The following is a 19357-nucleotide window of genomic DNA, read 5'->3' as shown; positions in this document are numbered from 1 at the left end:
CATATGTCATTAAGTAGAATGCTGTTTAATTTCCATGTGTTTGTATAGTTTCCAGAGTTTTGTTTGTTATTAATTTCTAGTTTTAATCCATTGTGGTCTGAGAAGATACATGGGATAATTCCAATTTTTTTGAATTTATTAAGACTTGATTTGTGACCTAATATGTGATCTATCTTGGAGAATGATCCATGTGCTGATGAGAAGAATGAATATTCTGAGGTTGTTGGGTGGAATGTTCTGTAGATATCTGCCAATTCCAATTGGTCTAGAGTCTTGTTTAGATCTTGTGTTTCTCTACTGATTCTTTGCCTAGATGATCTGTCTAATATTGACAGTGGAGTGTTCAGGTCCCCTGCTATTATGGTATTAGTGTCTATTTCCTTCTTTAGGTCTAATAGAGTTTGTTTTATAAATCTGGCTGCTCCAACATTGGGTGCGTACATATTTATGATTGTTATGTCTTCTTGATGGATCAGTCCTTTTATCATTAAGTAGTGTCCCTCATTGTCTCTTTTTATGGTTTTTAGTTTAAAGTCTATTTTGTCAGATATAAGAATAGCCACTCCAGCTCGTTTTTCTTTTCTGTTTGCATGGTAAATCTTTTTCCATCCTTTCACTCTTAGTCTGTGTGAATCTTTATGGGTGAGGTGGGTCTCTTGTAGGCAGCATATAGTTGGGTCCTGCTTTTTGATCCAGTCAGCCAGTCTGTGTCTTTTAATTGGGGAATTTAAGCCTTTAACATTAAGAGTTGTTATTGAAAGGTGTTGATTTATTCCTAGCATTTTATTGGTTGTTTGGTTGTCTTAGGTGTCTTTTGTTCCTTGCTTTCTGATTTACTGTTTGGTTTCTTTGTTTGTTGGTTCCTTAGGTTGTAGATAGTGTTTTTGTTAGCTTGTTTTCTCTTCATGAATGCCATTTTTATTGTACTAGCGGGTTTAGATTTTTCTTAGGTTTTTATGGCAGTGGTAGTTATTTTTCAGGAACCAAACCCAGTACTCCCTTGAGGATTTCTTGTAAGGGTGGTCTTGTGGTAGTGAACTCCCGCAGTTTTTGTTTGTCTGAGAAATATACTATTTGCCCCTCATTTCGGAAGGATAGCCTTGCAGGGTAGAGTATTCTTGGCTGGCAATCTTTGTCTTTTAGTATTTTGAAAATATCATCCCATTCCTTTCTAGCTTTTAGGGTTTGTGATGAAAAGTCTGATGTTAACCTGATTGGGGCTCCCTTATAGGTGATTTGACGCTTCTCTCTTGCAGCTTTTAAGATTCTCTCTTTGTCTCTGAGTTTTGCCAATTTGACTATGACATGTCTTGGAGAAGGCCTTTTTGGGTTGAATACGTTTGGAGATCGTTGAGCTTCCTGGATCTGGAGATCTGTGATTTTTCCTATACCTGGGAAGTTTTCTGCCACTATTTTGTTGAATATGTTTTCAATGGAATCTCCATTTTCCTCCCCTTCTGGAATACCCATGACTCGGATATTTGAGCGCTTGAGGTTGTCTGATATCTCTCTCAGATTTTCTTCCATGTCCTTGATTCTTTTTTCTTTCTTTTTGTCTGCTTGTGTTATTTCAAACAGCCCATCTTCAAGTTCAGAGGTTCACTCTTCAACTTCGACAAGCCTGCTGGTTAAACTCTCCGTTGTGTTTTTTATTTCGCTGAATAACTTCTTCAGTTCAGCAAGTTCTGCTACATTTTTTTTCAGGACATTGATTTCCTTGTATATTTCCTCTTTCAGATCCTGTATACTTTTCCTCATTTCATCATGATGTCTAGCTGAGTTTTCTTGTATCTCATTCAGTTTCCTTAGAATTATCACTCGAAATTCCTTGTCAGTAATTTCAAGGGCTTCTTGTTCTATAGGATCTAGAGTATGAGATTTATTAACTTTTGGTGGTGTACTTTCTTGATTTTTTGTATTTCTGGTGTCTTTTTTTTGGTGTTTATTCATTGTGGCAGGGGGTTTCACAGTCCACCGGTTTAAGACTAATGACTAACTAGGATGTTGCTGTGGTTGCCAATTTGGTATGGCTCCCGCCGTGACTGCTCAGTTGGCCTCTAGTGTCTTGTGTGTGTGGTTGCCTCGGGTCTTGGGCTTCTCCGGGGATCCACCTTTCTGGTCAGCTTGTACTCTGCTGGGCTGGTGGATCACGTACCACAGGGTGTGTGATCTCTGTTGAGCTTTCACTTTCTGTACAGGACTTCTCCCCGTTCCGTGTGCTCTGGCCCAGGCTGTTAGATCGTGCAGTGGCGACCCCACCGGGTGTGTGGTTTCTGTCGAGTCTCCGCCTCCTTGGCCGCACGTCTCCCCCCTCTGTGCACACTGTGCTGGGCTGGGGCGTGTCTTCTGCACCCCTCGTCTATCAGCTGGGCCTTCAAGACCCTGCTCAGCACCGCCTTGCCCAGGAAGTCTACCAGGTTTCTGCTAGGCACAGACGACCGGTCTCTCTGGGTGCCTTTGTAGCACTGTGTAGATCTTTCTCGGGTCTTGTTCACCTTTGTATCCCCCCGGTATAAACCGAGTCTAGTGCCCGCCTGCAGCCTGCTCTCCGGCAGGTTCAAGCGGACCTGGGAACTCTCCTACCACACTATTCCCAACCAGAAATTCGTTAGGCTTTTTTCCAAACTGGTGGTCGCAGAGATGGTATCTGCCTCCCAGTAACAGGAAGTTTACCGGGGCCGGAGTCCAGGGTGTGGTGGAGTGACAGTCGGCCCGCCCGTACTTCCTAGCCCTCCCAAAACTGGTCGGGACGCCCCACACCCCCAGCCCTGCCAGAGAACCGTGGAGGGAGTGGGAGAGGAGGTCGGCCCGCAGGGTCCGGAAAGCCCCGCGCCAGGCCAAGCAAATGGGCTCAGTGATGGCCGAGGAGGGCGGAGCTGCCCGCACCTGGGAAAATGGAGGCAGCACCGTGGCAGTGAGTGGCCTGGTGGTGCAGGCGGGGAGCCACGTGGGCATCCACCCCCCGAACAGAGCTGTGCCAGGGATCACTCACAGTGCTGTGCCAGGTCGGGCGCTCGCTCTGTCTCTGGTTTGTTGCCTTCCGTGTTCTCGGCGCTGCCGCCTCGGGCTGTTCAGTCGCGGCGCCGCTCGGGCGCTCCCAGGAATCTTCTTTAATGCCGGCCTGAAACCTCGAATCCTGAATAGGGCAGCTGGCCGCCTTCAGTGCGGCCCCGGCCTCCGGGATCCTGGCTGCATCCACAGCAGCCCTGGCGCCGTGTTCCCTGTTTCAAGACTCACTTTTGCAGCTAAGAATCAGTTCTTTTCCTGCTCCACACTTCAAAGCTGTTGCCTGTAAATGAGGCAGCATCTCCTGCCGGGGGTAAGGTGGCGGTCACCCCCCACGACCGGCCAGCAGCAGCAGTCCTCCCTTAAGAGATGGCCAGAGGAAGGTCCACAAGTTTCCCGGCTGCCTGAGGCCCAGTGGCCACCTTTTCCACCTCAGCTACTCCGCGCCAGCTGCCGCAGCCGCCGCCATCTTGAAACCCCTTCCCAAAATAAAGCATTTCCAATGTTATTTATGTCTTCATTGTAGGTAAAATAAAGATATTTGAATTTAAAAGTCCAGTAATAATGGGCTTCTTAAATATACTTCTTATATATATAAAGAAATATTATATAGCTATGAAAAAAGATTTGAGAGTTATCCAGTATTCATATGGAAAAACCACAAGTATTGCGAAGGAAAAAAAAAAAATACCAGCAAGGTATTCATATTCATTCATACTTTCTTGAAATTTATACTGAAAATCTGGAAATAAACAATTAATAATAAGGATTATCTCAGGTGAGGGACTAGAAAAATGCAGTTGTAATAGTAGGAAGTCTTTTAACTGTGTGTGTGTGTGTGTGTGTGTGTGTGTGTGTGTGTGTGTGTGTGTGTGTACATACAATACTTATATATTATTTTACATATATATTGCAGTAATTACTCATACACTGAGAGGTGGCTTTAAAACCCTGAAACATTGCGTGCCACTGACACACCTGTGACTTTGAAGAAAAGAGCCTTTCTCTCACTGTCTGCAACCATGTTTTTCGTAATAAATTGGAAACAGGCTTCTGCTATTTCCCAGTTCCCCCACTAGAACTGAGACCTGCATCCTTCTGCATCTGTGAAATCATACTTAATTATTTTGCGGTTTAATCTTGTCTTTATTGTCCTTTTCCCACAATTTAACCAAATCACAATATGCAATTTCTGAGAATCCGGTCTCTCTGATTTTCTGATCTAATTTAGATGTTTATAGGATAAAAGAATGCTTGCTGCGCTTCTTAAATTTAATTACAGGGTTAAACGGGAACGATGGAAAGTCTGCACTGGTTCTAATATAAATTACCTTCTCTCTGCAGGAGGAGCATTATCCGCTGCTTGGACGGTGAGTGCGTAAGTCCTCCCGACCATCAATTCTACCCCTGGAGCGACGGTGATGAGCCCTGTCGTTTTATTGATGATGAAGTCTCCCTTAGCCCCGACCAGGATCTCATATGTGGTCTCTCCATTTGACCCTTCGTCTGCGTCAACTGCAGCGAGCTGGAATTGGAAATCACAACATAAGTCCTCTTGGGACTCAACTTCTCTCCATCAGTGTCATTTTTTCCCCAACGAAAGGATCTTGCTTCCAAAGACAAAACATAAGTAAAGAAAGTTTTCTTGACATATATACTCTGTTGTCTTGAATTGAGGCTACCATGTTCTGTTATGATACTGAAGCAATCACAGAACGAAGAATTTTTTCCCTCTTTTCTAGTGAGAGTGATGAGAAAAAAAGTTTTTGGGTCTTGAAGACCATCTTTATTTAAATTTAATAAAGGATAAAAGAGGAGAATCTTATCATAAAATCTAATATCTCTATAGGAAATTTAATATTTTTCTCTATCTTGCCTCTTGTTTTTGACACATAAACACACATTACTACAGACTGAGATCTGGAAAAAAAATGAAATAGGCAGTTTGTCTTTATTACTCCAATCCTTACTTTTGCTCTCATTTTTTTCATTCATAACGCTCTCTTTCCTGTCTCCAAAGATTCTCTTGTCCTTGTGTCCCTTTCATTTATACTTGCTCTAGAAAAAAAATTCATACAATCTTGTTTACACTGATTTTAAAAAGACTGATAAGGCCTAGAGTATTATCTTTTCAAAATCAAAGAAATGCATCTCTAATTGTACGATATCAAGGCTAATGTAGCCCAAGAAATGTATTTTTGAGAATGGGAATCTATTCAGAGTTCCTAAAATTATATCACATAAATATCTAGAGAGCTAATTTGCACATGTTAATAATTATTTTGAGGCAACTAGTACCTTACAAAGAGCATATTTGGGTTATTATGTGTAAAGAAAATAATTATGATTAATTTCATAAAGCAACATTATATAATGATTTGTTGTTAAAATAAGGCTTCTTGACTTAGTGATCAATATAAATTTACTTCACGGCAGACAAAAGAGTAAAAATATATTCTGGTGGGAAATCCTATAATATGAATTAAATTTTTTAATTTTTTAAATTTTTCCCCCTCTCTCTACCCCCTCCTTCCCATCGACATCAATATGCATTTTATATACATTCACAGAATTTTCTTTTTTCATCCTACTACCAAAATTCATAGATGGAGGAAAGAAAAGTGGCCTCAGTTTCCACATACAAGGAAAACAATTATAAGTTTTCTGTCAAATAAACACACATAATTGCAATAAATTAACCTGTAGAAAAGTATTTTCATTTTCGATTAGATTGTCTCATGTACTTCCAATATCCATGTTTTACTTCTATAAAGTCGTATTTTTTTTAGTTCACAGACTCCTTTGGGAATCTGGTGAACACTCTGGCACACCTACTTTGATAAAATGTGAATGTGACCTATTCACCTTGAAATTTGAATTCAGTTTCAGGGATGCCATGTTAATTAATGGCCCTTTCAAAGTTCCATGTTTAATGTTCTCAAAAAAGGTAAACAACGTGCTTTATTTATCCCACCATGCTTAAAGTGATATATTGTGAATATTCTATTTCTATTTTTATTACATGCTGCATTTAGAGTGATAATGTGCACTGAAGCAGAAATTTAAGAGACTGGCATTAACACAGCTACATCCTGAGATTGGGTATTTGGTGGTGGACAGATGCTGTTGCCAGAAGGAAAGGCATTTGATGACATGATTCTGGACTTATATGAGCATGACAGACATAGTCCTAAAGGCAAAGGAGAAGAAAACTATTTGCAGAAACAGTCAAAATGAATGATGTGTATTTAAAAAGAACTATTCAAGCCAGACAGATTATTTTTGTGTGTGTGTGTGTGTGTGTGTGTGGAGAAAATCAGAGGATAGAGGTAGCAGAAGAGATATCAATTTTGATTATGATAAATCTCTTAAACAAAATGTCTCAGGAAATCTTAATTAAAATTTAGCTCAAATTGGATTCTATATTAACGTTTTTCCTGGGACTTAAACTGGCCAAAGGAATTGAATGATAAATGGCAATGCACCAAGTTAAGAAGTATTGAGGAGTGCGCTTCAGCCGTGTGACGGCTGGTCTTATTTAACATTTTCATAAACGATGTTGGTAGGGAGGAAAAGCTGGAGGATAATTAAATGGAGGACGTTACCCACCTGCAAGGTGCTATAAATACCAAATAGTGCTGCAAAGCACAGGTGATAGAAACACCCCTAAAATTGCAGAGGCAGGCAACCACAAACAAGCTAACATATTCAGGGAACACAGCTAGCTCCACAGAAACCATTAGCAGGTAGAAAATTTAACAAATAAGACAAAAGTGAATTATATGTTTAGGTTACTTATATAGTTTTATACTATTTTTCGGTCATTTAATACTAAATAATAAAATAGTAGATTGAGAATCAATATAATGTTGTTTGCGCACATGTAAAAAAAAATAACTTAAAGAAATTATTTGTGGTCCAAGATTAGAAAAAAAGGAGCTGACATACTGACTTGGAATAACCATCCAGTAATAGTTTCGGTGCAAGACCCTGAAAACTCAAGGCATTTATTTCAAACCTCAATGACACTATGTAGTAGGTGCCCCTTTCTGAAGTCTATTATATGATGTTAAATATAGCTGTAGATGCTACTCATTTACAACTCAATGAATGTGACCAGTGTCTACTAGATCGAAGTATGCATATGAAGCTCACTTCTTATTTAGGGGGCATGAATGAGGGGTTGATTTACTTGGGGAAGCCAAAGAGCTGCTTAAAAGTTTCAGATGAAAGAAAAATTAAATGCATGGTTTTTATTTGCTTTATTTGAACATTATGATATTTAAATGGTAAGAAACACTGAGCTATCTGTTAACGTATTTCTTTCCCACAATGTATTACAGCCCTTTTCAGCAAGTTCAGTCTTACCCTCCCACAATTCTTTCCTCTCAGTATTCTAATGTGTGAATATTCCAGATGTCTCCAGCCATCCCCCACCCTGCAAAAGAAAAAAAGAAAAAAATTCTGGTTTGCCCCTACTATTCCCTTCCTATTTCTGGCTGCAGTTTTCTTCTCTCTTCGATCACTCTTTCCTGGTTCCTGGACAGTGAGAATTATGGCTTTATGTAAAAGGGCAAAAATAAAGAGTGTTGCATCATAAGCTGAACAAAAACATTCAAACTGAAATCTCAAAAATGGCACAGGGATTGACTAAAAGCCATAACTGATATAGAAATAATCCCAAGACTACAAATACAAGAGCATGAATATAATATTTTTATATGAGTAAATACATTTTCACTAAAAATTAATTATTGCTTAATTGCTAGTGATTATGCATGTTGACCATTTGGTGGTTTTTTGCCTCCTGGATATCCTGGACTCTTGCTTCCATTAAAAAGCCTCTCATTTTCCTTTGGGGAACCATTCATCCCTTTCACAGTCTATGTTTGTGTGTGGCTGATACCAGTGACAGGAGTGAGACTTAGGCCTGGACACTGGTTCAAGATAAGAGTTTGAACTAAACAAATAATGAAAGGATTAACTTATATTTGATGTTCAATATGTATAGTAGTCTCTGCATTTTTCTTTTTCTCCTTTTGTTGTTGTTTTGTGTTTTGTTTCGCAGGCAGAAAGAGCTGGGGAAATAATATAATTTTAGATAAGAAGGTTACAAGAGAATGTAGGTGATTTATTTTAATAGTTCTTACTTATAATAAAAACTATGACTGCTGGTCTCTAAAACATGAACTGAAACATTTCACACTTGATTTAGATGACAAAACAGATTTGGAGACAAAAATTTTGATCGACAACATGTACACTAATCAAACAAAGAATTGAAGCCGTGTTGTTTTCTATGGTACACACAGGTTACATCAGGAACATAACCTTGAGCTGTTAGGGAAAGAAAGTTTCTGATTTATACAGACACAGATTTTGGGATTATTAATGATAAAATACAGTTATTCTCTAGAAATCTCATCATCTAAATATTTGTTTCAATCTGATGCTTTTTATTACTAGGGGGGTTATTCTATTTCTAAGAGATTTCTTTGTATTCTTTTCGATGAATTTCACCTAGAGAGTCTAAAGGGTGAGAGAAAGTGCTAGGTGCGGATTTCCTTAAGAAATATTTACTGTGAAGATATTCTATGCCCTTTTCAGCATCTCATATAGTGTCTGGGGCTTTGTTTATCTTGATATTTAGCCAGGATAGAAAAAAGACTGCACTGTGTTTTTTCAGGACATTCACTTCTGTCTGTTTCCTAATGTCATGCTGATTCCTTTCATTTTGTATTTTGCATTTAATAAGGTGATTTGTTTTGTTTTTTGGTTTTTTGGTTTGTGGAATTTTTTTTGGGGGGGGCCTATTTGGGAAAATATAAAAAGTACAATTCTAATTCTGTTCAGACAGCAGTTTATTTGGTTATTTTAATTCAACGGAGCAACAATTAGTATACCAGCACACTATCGTCTTATAATTTTTATTAGACATATAGATTATTGCCTAGTATAAAATTTAGGGTCATAAAATGAGTACATTTGCATAATAGTGAGGTAAAAATGCATGGGATTTTCCTTTTATAAAAACAAACTATAATCCATAACTTATAATTGATTCATGAAAATATTCATTTAGATTACTAGAGTAAAAATAAACAGCAGTTTCCCCCAGTTACTACAGAGTTTATTTAATTTACTCTATTTGGGCTAGCCAGTTAGCTCAGTTCGTTATAGCATGATGCTGATGACACCACGGTCCAGGGTTCAATCCCTGTTACCAGTCAGTTGCCGGAAAAAACTACTACTGCTAATACCTAAAAGCCCTAATTTACTTTATTTGCTTCCTTCCACTTCATCATAGGACTTCCTATTTTCAAAATTCTGCCTTTTCCTTTATACTACACATCTCGTCCCATCACCACCACATGACTGAAATTGCTCTTTTAAAATGGCAAAGATGGGTGGATTAGAAGCAGGACTTCTGGCTTTGGTGGTTTAAGTAGATCTAATCATCCTTTGTCCAAAAAATAAGTAAACATCTAAGTAAAATTGTCAAAAACAATATTTAGGGCTTTTAAATTTCACTAAAACAAGCAAATTAAGAGGCATTATTGATAAAGAACTGCTATAACTTTAGGTAAGAAAAGCAAGAATCAGTGCCCTTCTTATTTGCATCTCATCCCATACCGCACCACTCCCACCCCCAAGCCCAGTTGGCACGTAAGGTTTATAAGAGTAGTGCTGGCCATGAAAAGCAGAGGATTTGCTTCAAGAGAGGACAGACTCAATTTGGCACTGAGTTAGCAAAAGCATCAATCACGGTAGGAACTGAATGGGGAATAAGATTAGCTCTGCCAATAAGAGTTGCTTTCCCAGTTGGGATAATCTGTGAGCAAGCTGGAAATTTAGTGGAAAGAGCCAGAAAATGAGAGCCCATTAGAAAGGCTAGATAAGCTATCCACATATCTCTGAAACTTCAAACCTGTGCAGATGTGTCAGGAGAAGGCCCAGGGGAAGGTCAATGTAAAGGGAGTCCTGAGAAGTGCCTGAATGCACAATGCCCCCCTCAACCCAAACGCAGGTCAACTGGCAGAAGGTGGAAGCTTTATGTGCCTGAGATGTTTTATGCAAACCTCAGCCCAAATCACCAGCTGACATTGAGCTATACAGAAGCAGGAACAGCCCATTAAAAAGCCAGGTAAAAAATAAACATAGGAATCAAAGCAATAACCGTTCAGAGATGTTAGGAGCTGCACATGGAGGGGAAATATATTTATCAGATGAAGTCCAGACATGTTATTAAAGAAAATTAAAATCCTGATATTAAAAATTCAAAGTCCAGAGTTATTATAATCTGCAGTTAAAACAAATAAACAACAAAAAAAATAAATCTAAAGATTGTTAAGGAAAACATTATTCTGAGACTTGTATACTTGTTAAAATAGTGAGAAGACTCTATTCATGACTATTGTGGTAAGTGTCAAGATTACCACAACAGGGAAGAGAGATCAGGCTTAACTCAATTCCAAATACTGTCAAGACAGCTGGATAGCCAAGGAGCAGAGGGAGGGGGTCAATAGATAAAAAGTTACTAACAGAAGACATCAAGGGTAGGGGGATTCTTGCTAAACTGACTTAGAATTCTTGCTAAAGCCAGGCCAGGGTAATCAGATATCTAAGGTGGGGGAAAGAGGGTGAAGATTTTGATCACATATTCAGGGTGGGAGATTCTCTTTAAACTAATTTAGCAGGTTTATTGCTAAAACTGAGCTAGGCAGGCTGAAGAAAGGACCAAAGGATGAGGCCTAGATGAAAAAAGGGTCATAGGACCTAACTAAAGTTTGGTCAAGGAGAGAGTCTTTGTCAGGATCCAAGAGCTTAAATATTCCAAATAGTATAAACACAAAAATATGCACATAGGCACATCATAGTCAAATTGCTGAAAGACAAATAATATCTTGAAAGCAGCAAATTATAGACTTTTCATGAAAAGAAACAACATATGACTCATGGCTGACTTCTTATCACAAATAATGAAAACCAGGAGGCACAGGCAAAACATATTCAAAGTACTGAAGAGAAAAATAATCACCATCACCTGTCAACCAATAAACTATAGTCAGAAAAACGATTTTTCAAATTAAAGGTTAAATAAAGACATTCAATCAATATATGTAACCTATCATATTAATGAAATAAAGAACCACATGATAATCTTGATAAACACAGAAAAAGCAATTAACAGAACTCAATATCGATTTATCATAAAAAGTTTCAACAAGACAGGATTAGAAAGGAACTTCTTCAACATGATAAAAAGCATCTACAAGCAAACCTACAGCTAGCATTATACTTAATGATGAAAGGCTGAGTGTTTTTTCCCTAGCATCATAAACAAGAAAAGGATGCTCTCACCACTTCTATTCAACACTGCACCAGAAGTTCTATCCAGTGCAATAAAGTACTTAAAGGAACGACAACAAAAACAAAAAATCCTAAAATTGGAGAAAAAAAAAAACCAAGTAAATCTGTCTTTATTTTTAGAAGATATGATCATCTATGTAGAAACTACTAAGGATCTACAAGAAACTAGTGGAACTTACAAATGACTAACAAGGTTAAAGAGAATCCATTGCACTTCTACACGTTAGCAATGAACAATCCCAAAACAATCAATTCCATTCATATAACATCAAAAATTATAAAATACCAAGGAACATATTTAACAAAAGTAGTACAAGATCTGCACACCAAAATTTACAACACTGCAGAGAAAAATTTAAGAGTATGTGGAAAGACATTGCATGTTCATTGATTAAAATATTCAGTATTGATAAGACTGAAATCCTTTATAATTTATTTGATTTATAGGTTCAATATAACCCTTATCAAAATCCCACCAGGCTTTCTTTGTAGGAATTATGAAGTTCATCCTAAAACTAATATGGAAACACTAGGGACTTAGAATAGCAACAGTACTTTTAGAAAAGAAAAACAGCAAAGGAAGATATAAACCGTCTGATTTCAAACCGTTCTATAAACCTACAGTAAGAAGGACAATGAGGTTTTGGTTTAAGGCAGACATATAGGTTAATGGAATAGAAATCTAGAAATAATCCTTTATGTTTATGGCTATCTGATTTTCAACAAAGGTGCCAAGGTAACTCAATGGGGAAAAAGACATTTTATTACAATAAATGCTTCTGGGACAATTATATATTCACATATAAAAAATAAATAAAAAATAAAATGAACTGAGACCTTTAACTGATGGCATATACAAAATTAACTAAAAAATGGATCACAGACCTGAATGTGAAAGCAAAAACTATGAAATTGGTAGCAGATAACATAAAAGAAAAATTTTGTGAACTTAGATGGGCAAAGATTTCTGAAATATGACATCAAAAATGTACACAAGAGAAAAAAAATGATAAATTGAATTTGATGAAAATTAAAAGAGCTTTCGCTCTTCTGAAAACTCTAAGAACATGAGAGAGAAAGTACAGATTGTGAGAAATCATTTGCAAATCATATATCTATTAAAGGACTGGTATTCAGTATTTATAGAAAACACCTATACGTCAATAAGAAGACAATTTTTTTAAAATGGCAAAAGCTTTGAATAGACATTTTATGAAAGAAGATCAACAAATGGCTAATAAACATATGAAAGTATCTCTACATCATTAGTCATCAAGGAAATGCAAATTAAAACCACAATGAGGTACTGCTAGGACCCTGCTATAGTGGCTTTAATAAAGAAACTGACAATACTCAGTATCAGTGAGGAGGTGGTGGATATTTAAAATGATGCAATCACTTTGGAAAGCAGTTAGGCAGTTTTTGAAAAGAGTTAAGTATATACTTACAGTGTGACCTGGCAATTCTACTATTAATTATCTATATGCACATAATAGAAATAAAAATATATGTCCATAACAGACTTGTACATAATATTTACAGGAACATTTTTCATACTTTCCAAAACCGGCAACAGCTTAAATGTCCACCAACTGGTGAATGGATAAACAAAACGTGGTGTTTTTATAGGATGAGATACTATTTAGTAATTCAAAGAAATAGAAATATAGTATTGATTCATCCTACAGCATAGATGAACCACATAAACATTATGCTATGTCAAAGAAGCCAGACCTCCTCCAACAAAAAACCCACCACATACTGTATAATTTCATATTTTGGAAATTCCAAGAAAAGGCAAATTTTTAGAGACAGAAATCAGGGCCCTGGTTGCCTGAAGCTGGAGATGGGAGTGAGTGTTGACTGCAAGCAGGCATGAGGAAACATTCTGGGGTGATGGAAATAAAGACAACTGAATTGTGCTAATCGTTGCACAACTGTCTAAATTTACTAAAAGTCATTGAAATGTACATTGTAATATATATTAGAGCATGTAAATTATATCTCAATAAAGCTCTCAAAAACTAGAAAAAAAATACCACACATATGATTTTTTTTAACCATCTCTATTCATTTTATCTTCCTACTGCATTAATAGGACACCATTCAGGCTAATTGTTTACATGTTGTTTTATTATTCGATTCATTTTTCTCCCTTCTTCCTCCCTTCCTACACACTTTCCAAAGTTTAGAATTTGGCTGTGTGTTTCTTTCTGTTTTAAACCTTTGTACTTTCCTCTACTTTCAGCAAAGTGACTATCAGCTTCATACCAATCCGTGCCATCTTTTTAAACTTATTCCTTCTTCCTAGGACTGAACAAAGGAGGAAGCTTTAGCAAGCAAGGAAGCACCAGCCCCCAAAATGAAAAGTAGAATAGATTCAGCAAATCCCACCCAGGGAGGCTGAGTCTGTGTTAAGAAAAGTAGTAATAGGAAACAAGGTAAAATTGTAGAATGTATAATGAGGAGCCCGTGAAAATTTCCTGAAAAGATACCTTCCTGTTTTCCTCTGAAAGAACATTTCAGAGCAAGAGTATCACCCTCTTAGCCACTCCTCTCAGATACGATGTTGAGTTATGGCCAATGCTGGAGAAGTGCTCAGACTTGGCTTTTGCATAAATCAAGGTATTTGATATGCCTGAGAACTCTACTGGGATCTTTAGTGATCAATATGTTCTCTGATGACATGTTGGAATATTAGGTTGGAATGTAGCACTTAAATCTTGTTTTATTGGTTCTGTTTATTATATTATTAAATATGAGAAAAATCCTAACTTTGACCTAACCTGATATTCTGTGGTTCCCATCTGTCGCTCATACATGCATAGATATGTTTCAGAATGACACGACTTTAGGCTTTTTCCCTGGTTTCTATACATGACAGAGTCTCCTTTGCTCTTTTAACTCACCAGATGTGGTTGACAGTGTGATGGAATATAATCAAATGTTTATGGAATCAGAATCTTGCCCAGGAAGGTGAATAGTAAAGTTACATGTTGCTCCCGTATCACTGATTATTTCTTCCTAGAAATCCACAGGGGATAATTATGGGAAGCCTTTAGCACACTCAAGTTGAACTGCACCTAGAAGTTGAATATACCAAACCCGCAGTCTTCTGAGAGACATAATACTTTTTCACATACACAGTAGCCTTCAATTGCATTCATATTCTATGTGCTTACAGGCAATGATCCTTGTGTCAGCTTAATCAACACTGGACCTAAAGAATTAAAAGGAAGTTAGAGACTTGGGAACTGGAGTTAGTTTATTGAATCAAACAGAGTTGGATTTTAGGCAAACTTGTTAACACAAATAAGCAAATTAGAGAACATTCTTTTTCAGTAACCTGGGATTACTCAGGAATGACTTACTGACACAATTATTATAATGAAAAATGATGTTTTAAAAGGGTTGTAGTTGGCTCTACTGCAGGACCAAGTCAGAGGAGAATATTTGTGGGAACTATAGCCAGTCAAGCTATAAGAAGATGCCATTTATAACTACAGTTGTTACCCATGTTCATTCACAGTCAGAGTTTCATGAATTAGAAAACAAATTTACCTCTTCCATGGTACTTTTGGTGAGGTTTGGACAGATTAAGGATCAAGATTGTGGTGCCTCATGAGACACAAATGGCTGGTGCGCTGTAATGGTACCCAGAAGCTTTTACTAGAGAAAATTTATACCTAGGGAATGGTGTATGGTTATTCTGCCAGACCAGATGAAACCCAGAATTGTCCGGCAAATAATCTTCAATGACTACTCTGATAATGTAAATACATGATGTGTGAGAATTAAAATACCTGTTTTTTTTCTGGGAAAGTAGAGAAAATAATATGGTAATATTAATTAAATCATGTTATGCTAAAATTTAATCTCTCCTCAGAGCTATAATGTAAAAAGAGATTTTTGATTCACTTAAGCAGTTACACATAAATAACACTTGAGTATATATTGATCTATAGGAAAGAAAGACTATTTGGGAAGGCAACCTAAAATTCATAAGGTAGGTAATATCTGTGGAGAAATATTGGACAGAGGAAGATGTTAATTTATGGTTAGAACACATACATAGTTAAATGTCTCTATCAATACTCATAAAAAGTTATAAGCAATGGAAGATTAGTGGAAGAAATAATCTTTTAAATGTTAAAGAAATATCAGGAAACTTAAGAAAGTCTGTGGTTGTTCATTTGTTTTGCAGAGAGAATTCCAACTCCTTACTGGATGAAATACATCCTGGTGATAGCCACTGTTTTAGTAAGTCTATTTTTATGCACTAGATACTATAGAAGTTGGTGTAACAAAATTTTAAGATAACACTTAGATGTTTAGAAAACATAAGAAGTTACATTTAGAGGTCATAAGACTTCCACTCTGCTATTGCCATAAAAACTGTATTGTTGCCTGTTCTGTTTCCTTACTTATGGCTACATAAATCTGAAGGTGGGTAGGTCTATTGGGTATCTCAAGGTTGGCAGACAGTCTGGACTTAAGACCTCTCTTGCAGTCAAGCAAGAGGCATTGCAAACTTATTTATTCCCAAATTTATTCTCTCAGGCCTTAATGTGAACCAGTGATGCTTTAAAGCTAGAAATTGTGCCAGGCTAATGGTTATCCCTCTCTGTTCAACATATCCAAGAATAATCCAAGATGATGGGCACTTCAGGAAAGTAGATGGTAGGCAAATGAATCTCTCAGGTGTATAATTCAGAAACATGTATCAAAACCATTAATAATAACATCATTATTAATTTTTTATAGACCATCAAAAAGGTTCTTACTGGAGATAGCTTCCCCATCTCAGGGTTCCTTTTCCTGATAAAAAGCCAAAGAGTAAAACCACAACAAGAAGACTTTAAAGCATTTCTTTACATTGCCTGAGAATTTTGAAGGCTTGCTTCTTTTTTTGTGTTAACTTGGTGCTCCTTTTGTAGGGGTTCAGTGATTCTCAATACTTAAACCCTGAGACTGGAAACTGGAAACTTAAATGCTCTAACACTATTGCATTATCTCACACCCAGCTTATACTCTATTACCTTAAGTAAGGATTTCCTCCATGTTGGCTTCCATCAATTTCTAGCTCAGCTTTAACCCATCAATTTAAGGACCCAGTATTAAATACTCCTATTTCTTCAAGAAATTGTATATTGTCTACACAATGCCAAATCTAAACTACTCTGCTATGCAAGATAGTCCTTTTTAAATTAATTGATAAATAAACTTTCCATTGACTCAAACCTTAAGTTGTCCCAGAGGCAGGACTCTGAAAAATGCCAAATACAAAAGACACAGACAGAATAACTTCTGTCAAACAGCAGGTGTTCTGTTTGACAGGACAGAAGGAGAAGGAGATAGGAAACAAAAGCATCTTTAATAGAAGTGCTATTTCATTCATTTTTATAGCTGAGTAGTATTCCATTGCGTAGATGTACCACATTTTCCGTATCCACTCATCTGATGATGGACATTTGGGCTGGTTCCAACTCTTGGCTATTGTAAAGAGTGCTGCAACAACATGGATGGACCTTGAGAGAATTATATTAAGTGAAACAAGTCAGGCACAGAAAGAGAAATACCACATGTTCTCACTTATTGGTGGGAGCTAAAAATAAATAAATAAATTCACACACACACACACACACACACACACACACAAACCGGGAGGGGGAGGAAGAAGACATAACAACTACAATTCCTTAAAGTTGATACGACAAGCAAACAGAAAGGACATTGTCGGGAGGGATGGGGGAGAGGGAGGAGGGAGGGAGGTATCGGTAATGGGCCACAATAATCAACCACATTGTATATCGATAAAATAAAATTAAGAAAAAAAAAATAGAAGTGCAGAAGAATAAAAAGACATTACAAAAGTACAGAAAAGCCTGTAATGACAAGGGAGCTGGACGAATAAGCCAACATTTATCTGACTTAGTAAAAGAAAAGCAAATCTTTTACTATTCAGTTCCTCTACTCTCCAGTGACAGTCAAATTGGTATCCTCAATGCCTTATGAAATCACTATGCCTCTGACCATATCATTTCATCTCCAGTAATATCATATCCCCTTCACCAGCCTACCTAAGTACTAAATATCTTGATAGGTTCATGAAACTCTAATCAGCAACAAAGTCTTCCCAGCTATTCAAATGTCCATCCCCCCACCCACTTTTTGATGAACTCTCATAATACTTTTAGTATTTTTCATGGAATTTAACAATTTGATAATGGTTTGTGATATTTTCTGATTATCTTGCTGTGAATAAGGATTATCTCTTGAAAAATAAATTAAACTCCTCAAAGATTAGGATCATATCTGATTAATCCTACATATTTTTCAGAGCACCTAGCTTAGTATCAAGCATATAAAAGCTGTATACATAACAGTATAATTTGACCAAGAAAATAAATATATAATATGTATTTGAAATATGCATATATATTGGAATTGTGCAGTGGTGATTTTTTGTTTTTTGTTTTTTTTCCTTCACCAAACTGAATGAGCAACTTTACTAGACTTCCAGGAAATCTCTACTGCTCTATTTAAATGTTGATTTTTTCCTTAAGATTTCCTGTATTTGAAAAATCTCAAAATCCAACTATATTCTTTAACTTAGATGACTATGCTTTGACATTGTAACAAAATTTACTGGAAGAGGAAGTTGAGAGGAAAGCGAGGCTTTTTTGAAACAACAGCTGAAGAAAAACAAATTCTTTGGAAAATGTTTTATTTCTGTCAGTATAGGACTTACAGTAAAGAAAAAAAGTATAAAATATTTTGTAGACTTTTGTTTCTTCTAAGGCAGTACCAAATTTCAAGTCAATTATCTGGTAAACCAGAAATATCTAGCACTGTAATAATGAGAAAGAATATTATCAAAATTAAAATGCACAGCTGATTATAAAAACAATCACATACTAATAACCAAAAGCTTCATAAACATGCTGGAACCTAGGCATTGATTACTGAAACAGGACCATGGACGACCTTCACTATGTCAATCCAAAAACATGTTAGATGAATATAAGAACAAGTAATTGAATTGTATTTAAAAATCTATGTTCTGTGAAAAGCTGTGCTTCTAAATATATCATGGAAGGGGGATGATGTCTGAATAGTAATATAAAAATCAAATATTCTTATTTATAGTTATACAAATTCAAAATTCAAGTGTCCATGATTACTACATTGATATCATTAATATTTTCCCCTAGTTAATCAAATGAGAAAGCTTAATCTATACAATACAACTATTAAGGTCTTAAGAGATACTTGCATGTTAAAAATTTCATGTTTAATTTAATTGTATTCCATATTTGTCATGCCTTTCTTTCTTAGTAGTTTAGTAAATACTTAAGGTCAGGAAATAAATGTTAGAAATCTCCTTAATCCCTGTGATTTGGCACAGTGCTTAGTACTTTAGACACTCTACACAATAAATGATTTCAAATAAAAGTGTTAATTATTCAACTTTGCCTCTCTAACAGGATATATCATTGAATTCACAGGACATGTTTTTTCAGTCAGAGTGTTTAGCCTTTCAGAGCTTTCATTGAAAAAATTCTTCTGTACTATCAAGTTTGGTAGTCCTACAGTCTAGGAATACTAATATGTCTGAAGTTTAACTAGTTAATTTTTAAAAAATGCATTACCCTTGGAATATATGTAATTTTCCAGTACTCATACAAAAATTTCTCTTATTTTACTTCCATTCATGAGTTTTTTAACCCATTTTTCCATTTAGCAAATATTTATTAAAGGTCTACTATGTGCCTCATGCTGTGTAATATGCTGCATATACAACAGTGATGGATAAAACAAAGAAGCGGAGAAACTGACAAAGGTTTTACTCCATTTGAACTTATAATCTAAGGGGCAAACCAGATAGAAATTTTGAAATTGCTATGAAAGAAAAAACAGAATGCTCCAAGATAATAAAAGGGGCATAATTTAGAAAGGGGGTCATGGAAGTTTTCTTTGA

At 36.4% G+C, this 19357-nt stretch overlaps 1 protein-coding gene across 10 annotated transcripts in view; it reads right to left on the bottom strand.

Moving 5' to 3' along the window:
- The window catches only part of PCDH15 (protocadherin related 15), an 801855-nt gene that overhangs the window by 319993 nt on the left and 462505 nt on the right, over positions 1-19357 (bottom strand). For all 10 annotated transcript variants that reach the window (XM_063103018.1, XM_063103019.1, XM_063103017.1 and 7 more), the window contains one exon: positions 4338-4531. In XM_063103018.1, coding sequence (XP_062959088.1) covers positions 4338-4531 — 194 coding nt within the window. The remainder of the gene's footprint in view (positions 1-4337; positions 4532-19357) is intronic.

This window comes from Cynocephalus volans, chromosome 7 (genome assembly GCF_027409185.1).
Source record: "Cynocephalus volans isolate mCynVol1 chromosome 7, mCynVol1.pri, whole genome shotgun sequence".
NCBI lineage: Eukaryota > Metazoa > Chordata > Mammalia > Dermoptera > Cynocephalidae > Cynocephalus > Cynocephalus volans.
The sequence above is the reverse complement of the archived record's forward strand: the minus strand, read 5'-3'. Positions and strand labels throughout refer to the sequence as shown.